This window comes from Lipotes vexillifer, unplaced genomic scaffold (genome assembly GCF_000442215.2).
Source record: "Lipotes vexillifer unplaced genomic scaffold, Lipotes_vexillifer_v1.1 scaffold230, whole genome shotgun sequence".
Taxonomy (NCBI): Eukaryota; Metazoa; Chordata; class Mammalia; order Artiodactyla; family Lipotidae; genus Lipotes; species Lipotes vexillifer.
In genome coordinates, this window is record NW_006775143.1 from 1 (window position 1) to 14,288 (window position 14,288).

At 40.8% G+C, this 14,288-nt stretch overlaps 1 protein-coding gene across 1 annotated transcript in view; it reads left to right on the forward strand.

The window, feature by feature from the left end:
* Nucleotides 1–1,373: 1,373 nt before the first annotated feature.
* Nucleotides 1,374–14,288, forward strand: part of BRINP1 (BMP/retinoic acid inducible neural specific 1) — a gene marked incomplete at its 5' end in the record, with an annotated part of 57,900 nt that continues 44,985 nt past the window's right edge. Inside the window, 2 exons of the mRNA XM_007449799.1 lie at nucleotides 1,374–1,543; nucleotides 4,838–4,943. Of these exons, the coding sequence (XP_007449861.1) occupies nucleotides 1,374–1,543; nucleotides 4,838–4,943 (276 nt within the window). The remainder of the gene's footprint in view (nucleotides 1,544–4,837; nucleotides 4,944–14,288) is intronic.

Here is a 14,288-nt window from a genome sequence, read left to right on the forward strand (position 1 = left end):
TGGGAGCGGTGGGGAGGGGTGGGGAGCTCGCAGCCACTCACCTCCTGCTGTGCGGCCTGGTTCCTAACAGGCCGCAGACCGGGGTTGGCGACCCCTGGTATAAAGAGTGCAGGTAACTTGTTCTCATAGCTAGTTCAAGTCCAGGCAGTCTAGTTCTAGAGACTGCTTTCTACTACTACTCCAAATGATTTTTGATTGCTACAGTGAACAGACAATGATATAAGGACTTCACGTGTATTAATTTATTCTTCTTAATTATTCTATGCAGTAGGTGCTATTCTTCTCCTAATTTTGTTCATGAATAAACTGAGAATCAGAGAGGTTAAGAAATGTCCCCAAGTTCACAGTTAGTTGAGAGTGAAACCAGCGGTACAATGATCAGATCTATTTAGGTGGCATATCTGGAGCTTCCTTTATGAAGTTCTGGTGAAACATCTTGTTATCCAAAATAAAATGCACCATTAGTTAGTACTGTTAGTAATCTATGCATATATTTCTAAGGAAAACTTCACGATAAATTATATAAGATTTTCTATTTCTCTCTCTCTCTCTCTCTCTCTCTCTCTCTCTGTCTCTTCCACCCTATGCATAACTTTCATGTCATCTCCTCTCTCTCCAAGATGTAACTTAAGAAATGTTTATTGAATGAATGAAAAAAATTGGTGGATTAACTATTTATTATCTACTATATGCCAAGCACTGGGCTTCGTACAAGGGATACAGCAGTGGCTAATATAGACAGTGTCTGACTTCACAGGGCTGACAGTTTAGTTTTTTCTATCTGTCTGTATCTGTGTTTAAACTATGTCTTATCTCTCTATCTCTCTCCCTCTCTCTCTATCTATATCTCTATTTATCTATCCATCCATCCATACATCCATCTGTCTGGGAAGGGGTAGCAGAAGGAGAAAGAGAGAAAGGAAAGGAGGAAGGAACAAGGGAAGAAGAGAGGGGAGAAATGAGAGGAGGAATAGGTGGAATTGGATGATGATGAGGAAACAGAGGAGGAGGAGAAAGGAATGGGAAGGGACCATCTATGGCGAATCCATCATTTTACAGAAAAGGCTGAGCCTTGAAGAGAGGAAGTGAGTTGTGTTACGAGATGATGCTGGTGAGAACTATGAAGTGGATTAGTAAGAGCTGGACTTGATGACTAAGAGGCTTTTCATGATCTTCGTCCTGATGGAGCTTGGTGCTTACAGACACCTCTGGACTGTCTTGCTTTCATTGTGCTCTTGATATTCAGAGGCAGAAGGAAATTTGGGCAAAATTAATGACAGGTCTGAAGCTGTTTTCGGCATCCAAGCCATGAAGGCTTTCTACCCATCCCAAAGCTCAACGGGCTGCCTGAGCTTCTTTCCTTTTCTGTGCAGGGGAGGAGGCCTTGACCATGTACATGGACAAAAGTCACCTGGACAGGAAGTCAGGGAATGCCACTCAAAGTGTTGAAGCTCTGCACCAGCTGGCATCGTCCTACTTTGTCGACCGTGATGGCACCATGAGGAGGCTCCATGAGATCCAGATATCAACTGGAGCAATCAAGGTACGGCTTGAGGGTGGCTTTGGGTGGCAGGCTCTTAAGACAACAGCACTGCACAAAGGTAGTCTGAGAGTCAATGGGCAGATGAAATCCCTGGCTTCTTACCCAGGGAGCTAACAGTGCCCCCCTACCAACCACTCTGCCTGAGGTTGTCAAGTGCCCCATAATATCCTGAGCATTGTCATTAAGGTGACCACATGTACTGATTTCCTGGGGCAGCCCTGGCTGTAATCACGGCAGAATTATCCATAGTACTTTCCTTCACTCTTTTTTTTTTTAAACAGCTTTATTGGAGTATAATTGCTTTACAATGCTGTGTTAGTTTCTGCTGTATAACAAAGTGAATCAGCTATACATATACATACATCCCCATATCCCCTCCCTCTTGCGTCTCCCTCCCACCCTCCCTATCCCACCCCTCTAGGTCATCACAGAGCAGCGAGCTGATCTCCCTGTGCGATGCGGCTGCTTCCCACTAGCTATCTGTTTTACGTTTGGTAGCGGATACGTGTCCATGCCCCTCTCTCACTTCGTCCCGGCTTTCTCTCCTTCACTCTTAAAGCTCTGTGTGGATGATTTCCAGACTCCCTTTCTAGGTGAAGGAACAGGCTACAGTGGGTAAATCATTTTCGAAAGGTCACAGAGCTCTCAAGAGTCAGATTATGCCTAGGTCAGTAATTGGTTAACACCTGTGTTTTTCATGCTCCCTCCCCATTTTACAGACGGGAACACTCAGGTCCAAGGGTTAAAAACTTCTGCTCAGGGTTACACACCTAGCCAGTACATTAACAGGGACTAGAACTCTACTCTCTAGACCAGGGATCCACGAGGATTTTTTGTAAAGGGTCAATAATAAATATGTTAAGATTTGCAGGTCATATGATCGGTATTACTACAACTCAACTGTGCTGCTATAGCACAAAATTAGCCATACAATCAATGTGTAAAAAATGGGCATGGCTGTGTTCCAATAAAACTTTATTTATAAATCAGACCCATGCTCATCTACCCCAGCGCTATCCAATAGACCCTTCCAAGATAATGGAGAGACTGTATCTGTGCTGGCCAAGACAGGAGCCACTAGTCATATGGGGTTATGGAGCATGTGACATGTGGCTACTTAGACACTAAATTTGTAAGGTTTTTTTTTTTTATTTAATTTATTTAAGTTTAAATAGCCACATTGGTAAGAGCAGCTGTGGAGACTTTCAGCTCAATGCCTTAGAGCATAGGTACTTAAAAAAATTCCACTTTAAATGCAGTAAATTCAAGGATTACCTTTATAAAGAGAATAAAGGAGGATATTTTTGATAGAGAAGGATTAGTTCTTTGGAGGGTTTCAATACAGATTTTTTTGCATCTCAAAGTTTCTTAAACCAGATTATACCTGCATTTTACCTCATTATTCAGTCTGTTTTCTCTTCCTGAGCATCTTTCTTCTGAATAAAATGCAGACCTAGTCTTATATCAAGACTTTAAAAGGTATCTCTAGGGAAAAAGTGTGTGTGTGTGAAGGGATGAGGGGTTGCCGGGGAGTGTTGGTGGAAGTCAGGCAGATGAGTCAGAAACTGACCAAGGGAAGAGAAAAAATGTGGGAGGGGAGAGACTTGCTGAGGAGGGAGGGAGGAAGGGGAGAAATAAATCAGATCAACAAAGAGCCAGCTTATCTGAGAAGAATCGCCTATATTGGGGGGATTATGGTGTTAGGGAGCTCAGCACAGAGAGATGGAGTTTGATGAAGCCCTCGGAGTCTGAATGAAGCAAAGGCCTGGTTTTCATTATCACCAAATGGTTCCCTGCCCGCGGGATGGGATGCGGAATTGAGATATTGAAGCTCTGTCAGAAGTCATGCTCTTTTGTGCATCCCGGAAGTGCGGTGTGCCTCCTTACGAGGAATTTCTTAGAGAAATTGCACACAGGCCACTCAAGAAGCCATTCTTGCAATAGCACCATCCTCGACGCTCAATCTGGCACTTGCATTTTTCTAGCCATTTCTTGACGCTACCTCAAGACCCAGCTGGCTAGAATTGGTCTCCCTGCCAGCTTTGTCTAAGATGAGCAGCTGACCCAGGTGGGGAAGTTTTGCCCTTGGTTTCTCTTCCTGAGCATCTTTAGCAAGATGGATTGGTAGTTTTGAATCTCATTTAACAGTAACGAGGTCATTACTCTGTATACAAAAAAGAATAAATTATTTTTTAAAAGCGAAGCCTAATAACCTTCCATTTTTGTACTGTTTCCTAAGTGCTAGATACTTCAAAAATATGATCCCTTTACCGTTAGGGTGGGTAACAGTATTACTGACATTGTGTAGATGCAGAAATTGAGGCTTAGAAAGAGGAGTTAGTGATCCAAGGCTCTGCTGCTGGACAGGGGCAGAGCTGGCATTGGGAGATCTGTGTGACTGTTTCCCAAGTCATCATTCCTGACAACAGTCAGTGCTGTGTCCTTACATCTGGATGCAAACCTCAAAACAAGCCTACAAGTGATTGTGTTAAATAATGGAAAGTAAAGGCTAAAGACATGAAGAAACCACTTTACATACTAAACCATTCATATTTCAAGGTTATCTTTTAGATTAGCTGTTTCCCTCTTGTCCACCACCTCAATTATTCTAAGACAGTGTTTGAGAAACACACCACCAGAGGTTGGGGTGATCATTCTGCAGTGGAGCTGACTGTGCTGTTTGCTAATTTTTTTTTTTTGAAAATGGAAATAATTTTATTGTTCTTGCCTAATGATAATGCATATGTACTCATCGATAATGCACGTTACAATTTTATAGAGACTCTTGGTAATAAGATGTCAATTACTGAGCATATGCCATGTGTCAGGCACTTACACCCATCAGGTTTATTCTCACCACCTTCCTGGAAGGATTTACTAGCTTCAGGTTGCAGGGGCTTACAGAAGTGACTGCCTGAGGGCACACAGCAAATAAAGGACGCAGCCAGGATTTAACACTGACTCTACTAACTCCAAAGCCCATGCTTTTGAAATACACTATAGTGTTTCCACTTATTTTTAGTTCATATAATACTTTAAATGGCTTTGTGCAGTGAGAACCAAGGATAGAACGTGGGCGTCCTGGCTCCAGTCTGCTAGATTGCCCTGCTATCCCGTTGTCTGCTTGGCAACAGTCAGGCATGGTCCTTGACACAGGCAAGGGGCTCAAGAAGTGGCCACTGGCTCAGGTCAGGCTTTCTCTGCTGCCTGAGCTCTGCTGGGGCCTGACTCTGCAGGATCTGTCCCAGACAAGGGCATCTGTCTCACATCTGTCGCCCTTGATGTCCACTCCAGGTCACAGAGACACGCACTGGGCCTCTGGGCTGTAACAGCTATGACAATCTGGACTCTGTGAGTTCCGTCCTTCTGCAAAGCACGGAGAGCAAACTGCACCTTCAAGGTAGGATGTCAGTGGAAATGATGGGAACAGAGAAGGGGAGGGGAGAGCAGCCTGGGGGAGGAGGGATGAGAGGGTATCAGGAGGCATGATGGGGAGGGAGAATGAAAACTAAGATGAAAGGCAGAGAAACCAACAAAAACTAAAAATATGCAAATTAAGGCAGTTGTGATATGATGTCTTTTTAAAAATTTTAACATATATGGGACATTAAATTCATGGTTATTAATTAGTTTTCAGATATAAAGTATGGAAATATGAACTTTATCTGATTATTTTGATGAAAATGTCTAAACAGTGTTATTTATAGATGTTCCAGATCTAATATATATTAAAGTTTCATATCATAGCCTCTGAATTTCCTACATTATTGTGTTTGATTCTCAATATATTTTGGCAGATATTATTTGAATTCCAAGAACTATAGGGCATTTTATAGAACTTTTGGTTCTATGTAAACTTCTTTCTCCTTATTTGTTAATCATTAGTGGTCTTCAGTATATTCATACACCCATATGTATTTGTGTATGTGTGTGTGTGTGCTTTTAGCAGAGTTTACAAATGAGAACATTCAGTGCTGGCTGGAATATAGAAAGACGGATCCTCTTAGGCATGGCTAGTGAAATTACAACAATTCTAAGGATTAATTTGTTGAAATACATACATATTTGTATTTGTTTATTATCTATTATATGTCAGGTACATGTTATGTGCTCCATATATACTCAAGACCTTGAAGAAAATACACTCTTTAAAATAGTCATTTTATCCTGATTAATTCATCATAAAGAGGAGGGGAGATTGTAGGGGGAAAAAATGATAAAACTTTAAGTATAGATAGTGCTGTTTTAAAAAGCATAATTTATAATAGCAAAGAAAAAAACAATGTAAAGATCTCAATTTTCCACATGAGGAGACTAAATGAATTATGTAGCATCCATACAACATAATATTAGGCAGGTGCTAAAATGTTGTTTATAAAGAATTTTCAGGATACGTGAAAATGATTTACTATAATGTTAATTAAAAAGTGGTTGGTTTCTGACTGAATGTATGGCATGATCTTAATGTAAAAGGATAAGGAAAAATAACATTGCAAGGAATTATGCGAGATGTTAAAAGAGGTTACTTCTGGGTGATTAGGTTAGGGATGATTTATTTTAGTCTTCCAATTCCTTTTCTAACTTTTCTACAATGATCGTGTATTAACTTTATCGTCATAAAAAATGTCATATGCTTTAACTTTGAGCGAACTAAGAATGTGACCTTTTAGAAAGGTATCTGATAAAGGTGATTCTGAATGTCAGTGGGAGGAAATTTGGGTTGAGATTGGCAGGTCGAGCTAAACAGAGCCTAATATGACTTTTATATTCTGGTTCCTTGGCAACTCTTTGATTCATGCTCCTGTTATAGAAGATGGTTGGAAAGTGGTACAGAGCAACAAGCTTGGTGGTGTCACTTGGGAGCAATGAATGAAAATCCATCAGGAAAGTTCAGGCCAAGAGAGTGGTTTAGCGTTAAAACAGAAGCCAACAACACAAAACCTCAAATACATGAAGAATAATCCTACACCCCTTTAGGAGACAAAAGAGTAGACAGATGAGTTTGGTAATGCCTGATAAGAAATGAATAAGGAAGACAGACCTACCTTGGGTGCGCCAGGATTTTCAATATTAGCTCCTGTGATGCCTACAGTGAACTTGTGGAATGAGCAGGGTTTGAATCCAGGAAGTACGGCTCCGGTCTGTGTCTGGTCACCCTGCTGTGCACGTAGGAGGTGAGTTATAATCAGAGTAAATTAGTTGGGATTAACAGGATCTCACTAGGAATTTATTAAGATCTTAGGGCCATTTAGAAGCTGATTTACAGTGAAGCTAAGGAAGCTTAAGATCCAGGGCTCCCTCACTTCTAAGTCCCTAAATTTTCTCATTCTGCATATTCATGTTCACATGTAATTTTGAACTCCTTTTCTCAATAAGCACCTGTAGCCTAAGCCTCAGTCCTAAAACCCAGCTCTGCCATTGGTTACATTATGAGCAGTATGTTATTCACACAAAAGAAGGAGATGACAGCTTTCTTCTGTTCTAGATTGGTCAGAGCACACCTGGAAGATTGGGTCCAAGTGTGGGCAGCACATTTCAAGAGGGACATCAAGAAACTGAAGGAGGGTGTCTTATAATACATAACTGATGAAGGTGGACTTAGAGCAAAAGGATGTGTCTGTGGATACCTAAAGGGCTGTCTTGCAGAAAAGTTAGTCAAATTCGATAATATGGATAAAATAGGGCAAACCTGATCTACATGTGGGAAACTACAAGGATCCCAGGTTTAAACTAGATCTCAGTTTAAACTCAGTATAAAATAGACCTTCTAATGCACATTCATGTCCAAACCTGGAATGTCCTGCTGAAATATAGTGACTCTCTTGTTATTAGGGTTATATGTTGGTGACGTTTGGTAGGGATGTTATAGAAACTATTTAATCATCATTCCACCATGTTGGTGATTGAATCGATACTGATGCTTAGGAAGATGCTGAATCACCAAACCTTTATCGAGACTGACTATGGGCCAAATTCAGTGCTAGATCCTGGGCCTATGAGCACAAATCAGTTCAACTCAATTCAGCAAATATTTTTCAAGAACTCATGTTGTCATTGAGCTATAGGCACAGAAAACAGTGGTGAACAAGACAGACATACTTTTCGCCCCAAGGAAATATACACTCTATCAAAAGACATGGGTTTAGACAAATAATAATGTGCAATGAGTTTGGATGGAAAAAAATTGTGACGGTTCTTTGATACCCAGTAGTATGGAAATTTCACCTACTAGAGAATCAGGGAAGTTTTCTTGATAAAAAGATGCACAGAATGAGACCTGAAGAGTGAAGAAGGGGCAGGGACATAGCTATGGAGCAGAGTCCTCGTGAAGGGCATTCAAGGAAATTGAAAAGATCTTAAGAGATTAAAGCAGAGATATCAATGGTGAGAAAGGCAAAATAATATGTCATATCCTAGAAGGCCTCTGTAGCACATTAATGAGTTGAATATTAATTTGAGAGTAATGGGAACCATAAAAGGGTTTTAAAAAACAAAGTAGCAGGAAGAGATTATTAATGTTTTGGAAGATCACTCTGGCTACTGTGTGGTCAATTAATTAGAGAGGAGTAGTTTGGAGGTTGGTGACCGGTTAGTTAAGGGCTACTGCAGTATTGAAGATGAGATGTCACAGACTGAAACCATGGAAACAACAGTTGGGCTGGAGAGAAATAGACCAATTTTGGAGTTACTTAGGAGGTGTCACTACCAGGATTTAGTGAAAAGACCATGAAAGATTTAGGTTTGAGTGAATGGAGAGTGGGAATAAGATAGAGCCGACAGACGGGAAAATACATATGATTCAAGGTAGTGTGTAATGTAGTAGGGCTAGTAAAAGTAATGCGTACTATTACAGAGATGTGGAAAAGGAGGTAATCCATTCTATCTGTCTAGGTAGAGGAATCATAGAAAGGAGGAAAAATATTCTCCTGGTGGAAGGTGGAACAAAAAAACTTCTTAAATATAAGACAGAAGAATATCTCATGACTTTTGGGTAGGCTGATACTTATTCAGTAGCATCCATAAAGCACTAAGTAAAAGAAAAAGATTGATAAGTTGGACTACTTTAAAATTAAGAATTCCTGTTTATCAGGAGATGCTATGCATGGAATGAAAATGCAAGTTACAGAGTGGAAGGCAATATTGGTGATAAATGTATCTGACAAAGAACTCATGTGTAAAATATGTAAATAACCTCTAAAGCCAATAAGAGAAAGGCAGACAATCGGGAAAGACAAGAAAATGGGCAAAAGGCATGAACAGACGCTTCGCAAACAAGAATATCAAAATGGCTGATAAATATTTGAAACGGTGATTAACTTTACTAGTCCTCAGAAAATGTAAATTGAAACAGTGTCATAACACACCGATCATTCTGGCTGAACTGAAAAATCTGACAGTATCAAGGAGTGACAATGTTGAACACTGGGAACTTACATGCATTGCTCCTGGGAGAATAAATTAGTACAATCACTTTGGAAAACTCTTCTTGGCAGCTTCTACTGAAAACTCAGTATGTCCTCACCCTATGACCTAACAATTACAACTCCTAGGAATATGCCCAACAGAAATGTGACCTTTGTTCACCAAAAACCATGAATGTTCATAGGAGTTTTGTTCAAAATAGTCCCCCAAGTGGAAATAGCCCCAAATGCCCATCAACAAAAAAATGGGTAAATAACTTCTCATACATTCACATGATGGGCTACAATACAGAAATGAGAAAGAATCAACTACCCTTTCATGCAAAAATATAGAAGAATCTCATGAATGCAACATTAAATAACAGAAGCCAGACACGAAAGAGGAAATGCTGTATGATTCCATTCTTACACAGCTCAGAAACAGTAAAACAAATTCATTGCTTTAGAATTCCAAAGAGCATTAACCTTTGTGGAGGAGGAATGGAGAAGTGACTGAAGAGAGATGAGAGAGGTTTCTGGAAGTCCTAGTAATGTTCTTTTCTTTTTTTTTTTGTGGTACGCGGGCCTGTCACTGTCGTGGCCTCTCCCGTTGCGGAGCACAGGCTCCGGACGCGCAGGCCCAGCGGCCATGGCTCACGGGCCCAGCCGCTCCGCGGCCACATGTGGGATCCTCCCGGACTGGGGCACGAACCCGTGTCCCCTGCATCGGCAGGCGGACTCTCAACCACTGCGCCACCAGGGAAGCCCAATGTTCTGTTTCTTGATCACAGTAGCCACACATAAATGTGTTTACTTTGTGAAAATTCATGCAGCTGTACACACATGATTTATATGTATACATTTCTGTGTATACAATATGCAGCTATTAAAAATTTATTTAATAATGTGCTCTATCTTGACATCCTCTGCAAAGAGAAGACATGAATAAAGCAGAGACAAATGATCAGGAGGTGATCCAGCCCAGCTAGAAGGGACTGAGGGGTGGAGGAACCAGAAATAATAGATGCTATTTATAGAACACTGCATTCAGTGCCAGGGACTGTGTTAATTTATTTTTATTATATTTACATTTATGTATTTGTTTTTATTTTAACTCTTATTTATTTGTTCTGTATAACTGGATTTATTTCATTTTTAATCTTCATAGCATTCCTATAAGGAAGGCATAACTAACATCCCCATTGTGTAGGTGAGAAAACTGAGGCTGAGAGAGGTTTCTTAATAAGTGATTGAGCCAGAATTTTAACCCGACCTGACTTCAGAGTTTCTCCTTCTCAAAACGGGTTGCTCTGTATTCCTCTATTCCCCTCCTAAAGCCTCTGAATGAGGCTGGCGTCAGATTCTGCAGAGGCTTATTTGGGTAGATTGAGGGTGATATGAATGACAGCCTAATGACATTCACTTTGTGGTGTTTCATAAAAGATTCACAAAACAGGGCAAAGATGGAGGGAAATAGGAAACAGAAAGGGGAAGATTGGAGGAGACTCAAAATGAGGAAGAAAAAGGATCATGGAAATGAGCAGAGGCTATGAGTAGTCAAAGCAGCAACCACCGAACTAAACGAGTTGTAATAATGCTAGTGGCATAATGATAACTTCTTATTTTTATCCTTCTTTCTACAAGAAGCCCATTGAGTGTTTTACCGACATTGTCATGTAATTTAATCTAGTATCCATCTGGTGAGATGGATGTACAGAGAGCAGACCTCTGCTTCTGTAGCGCACTGAAGTGGAAACAGATGCGGCGAAAATCTTTTGCTGAAATCTAGGGATAATCCAGAAATGTCTTCATTCACACATTCACTTATTCACTTAGCAATATTTATTGAACATCAACTATATGTCAGACATGGTTTTAAAAGCGGGATGTAGAGACGTGAATAAGCTAAGTCAGTCATTTTGGAGTTTATATTTAGTGTGTGGGTGTTGGGGGAGCAGAAAGGAAGAAAGAAGTAAAGAAAGAAATATATTTTCTTTACAATCAGAGAGATAGTGTGGGAATAGGTCATCTAGAAATTTGTAGACCATGGAACAGACGTCATATTTTACTCTGAATGAAATGAGAAGCCACTGGAAATTCAGGCAGTGGAGTGACTGGAGCTGACTTACATTTTACATGAATTACTATGACTGTTACGTAGAAAAGAACTGTAGGGGGAAAGACCACATACAGAGAAACCAGCTTGGAGGCTATAGTGTTTATCAAGGTGAGAGAAAATGGCGGCCTGGACCATGACAGTGGCAATGAGGGTTGTAAGAAGTGATTGGATTGTGGATATATTTTTAAGTAGTGCTGACATTAGTTGGCAATGGACTGAGAAAATGCTTGTGAGAAAAAGAGAGAAGCCGAGGATGTTCCCAAAGTTTTGCCTGAGTGACAGCAATGATGGCATTGCCTTACTGCTGCGGTGAATACTGTGGGAGGGATCCGTTCAGGTGGGATATGAGGAATCGGATTCGAACCTAATTGGGTTTGAACCTAGGTTTGAGAAGTCTCCTATATATACGATTGTCAATGATGAGTGGACATTTGGAAAGTCAGGGGCGAGAACAGAGATATAAATTAGCATAGAGATGATATTTAATGATATGAGATTGGACAAGATTATCTTGGGAGAGAGTGTAGATAGAGAAAAGAAGGAATCCAGCTATTGAGCCATGGGGAATTTAATATCAAAGAGTTGGGGTAAAGGCATACTAATGAGGAACAAGGAAAGGAAGCTAAGAAGTGGCCAGGGGTGCGGGTGGCAGTGTCGTGGGACGAGAGCCAAGAGAGTGTGGTATCCTGGAAACCAAGGGAAGAATATTTTCCAAAGCGGAGGTCATTGTCAACTGTGTCAAACGCCACTTATAGGATGAGTAAGATGAAGATGAGAACAGAGTAGTGGGCTTAGCAACATGGAGGTCATGGGTGACCCTAACAATGATGTTTCGAGGGAATTATGGGAGTGGAAGCCTGAGTAGAGTGAGGTCAAGAGAAAATGAGAAGAGAGGAAGTGAAGGTAGGGGTTTAGCAAACTCTACGGAGGAATCTCGCAGTGAATGGCACAATAGCAGAAGGTGACGTGGAGTGCATGAGTTTTTCTTCTCTTTTAATATAGAAGCAACAAAACTTTTATATGCTGATGGGAGTTATTCTTCAGAGAGGGAAACATTGATTCTATGAGTAAGAGGGATTATTTTAGGGTCATAGTTGAGCAGGGAAGAGGGAATAGGATCTTGTATATGACTGGAATTATTTGCCTTAGATAAGAGCTCCTGCAAGTTCATACAGAGTGAAGGGAAGGAGAACCTATGGACCCATAAGTGGGGTGGGTACAATTCACAGTTGTGGTAATGGGACCATTTTCTTAAACTTTACTTCTGATCACTTTTCATAGATGTGTTACAAGATTTTTTAGATTTTAATATCTCTGAAATTAGAATGTTTCTTATAACTGATGGTATGTCATAGTTTAATTGGCAGGTTATTTTTTTTCTTAGCATGTGCAAAACAATGATACGTTTTACAATAAATGGCATCTTAGATTCAATGACACGTAGTGTTTTCCTCAGTGAAAAAGGAGTGAAGTCACTAACCCACTCTCAGTTTCCAAAAGAGAAAGATGGACAAGAGTACAGTCAAGATCTTGAAGAGATGGGATGCTAGGCAGTGAGGGGATATGGGATGCCAGACTCCAGGCATCGTCTACACTCTGCGCCTCCAGAGAGGCCACCCGAGACTCTGCTGTGTTTTGAGAGCCTCCTCCTAATATTCACGTTCGAATGGCCCATTTCACTTGTTGATCTTAAATTATTTCTCCTTCTCTTTCTCCCTCCTCCTCCTCCTTACCCCTTCTTTTCTTTCCTTGTGTCTCTTCTTGAAACCTCAGCTTCTTCCAGACCAGTCTCTATCTCCTATCACTCATGAACTCAGAATCTCTTCACGCCCTAAATGACTTCCCTTCTCTCTTTTATTGAGTTCAGTCCATCTTTCCATACCCAGCACTAATATCCAACCCCTCATTAGAAATGCTTCCTTCTTTACCCCTGTCTTGGCTCACCTCGTCCCATCATCATTTCTCTCTTTCCTGGATCATTGCAGTGATTGTCAAACCAGCCTTCTCGATTCTGATCACTTCTGCTGATCCATCCCCATCGAAGCAGCCAGTGTGCTCTTCTTAAAATCAAATCAAATACTGTCACTTCCCTGCTTAAAACCCTTCACAATCTCTGATATGGGTATAAGGAATAGACCCGGGCACCAGTCTATTCATAATCAAACTGTTGCCAATTTTCTTGGCTTTGTCGTATTCCATCATCCAATACGTACTATATCCTCATTCCAGGCCTATGGAATTTCTTACATTTTACTTCAGGCATCTTCTTTTGTTTTCTTATTGCTTCAAACTTTTGTACATCATCTGGACTTTCACCTCTCCCAGGAAAACTTCTCTTAATGCTTCTGCCCTGGTTGTTAGACACCCTGCCCACCTTCTTCCCTAGGATTTGTCATATGCAAGAGTATAATCATCCTGTTATTAATCTGACTCCCCAGTTGGAGTATAAATTCCTCACTGGTAAGAGCCATCTCTATCTCTAGCATGATGTATAGAACCTGGCGCATAAAGAATGATCAGAAGATGTTTGTTAAATGAATTTATAAATGAATGGGTAAATAATTAACTGAATAAATCACCCAGCCCATAGTGGGCTCCTTTCTCTGAATTCTTACGATTCTCATTCTCCATCATGCTGGATCCAGTTCAACCTAAGGACAATGTCCGGAGGGCTTACTCTATACCAGGAGCCTTCTTGCATGGATAGCATTCTTCAAAGTGCATGTGCCTTTTCTGTTGCGTTGGATGTGTCCATATTTCAGGCAACAGTCATGACCCTTTACTCCTCCAAATGCCACCTCTTCTGAGAAGCCTCTTTAAGACCTCTTGTACAGCATTTTTTAAAACTTCATCTGGCAACATGTTCTTTTGCATTTGGGTTTTACCTCTTCTATTAGATTTGATGATTGGCCTCGTTAAGGATGGGATTCTGCCAACTTTGTGTTTCATTGTATTCAACAGAATGCTGTGGACATTGGGACTCAATATGTATTTGCTGAATTGAAATTTTGCATAGGATTGGCGTTACAGGGACAGGAGAAGGGGGAGAACTAGGAGGATGGGGGAAGGAGAGAAAGAGGAAGGGAGGGAGGGGATAGAGGAGGAAATAGAGGAAAGGCAGAGGGAGGATGAGGAAGAGAAGTAGCATCAATAATCCCTTTCCTCCGTAGCCAGGCATTATAAATGGAGTGCAGATAGTGATTTTTTTTTTTTTTTTTTTTTTTCG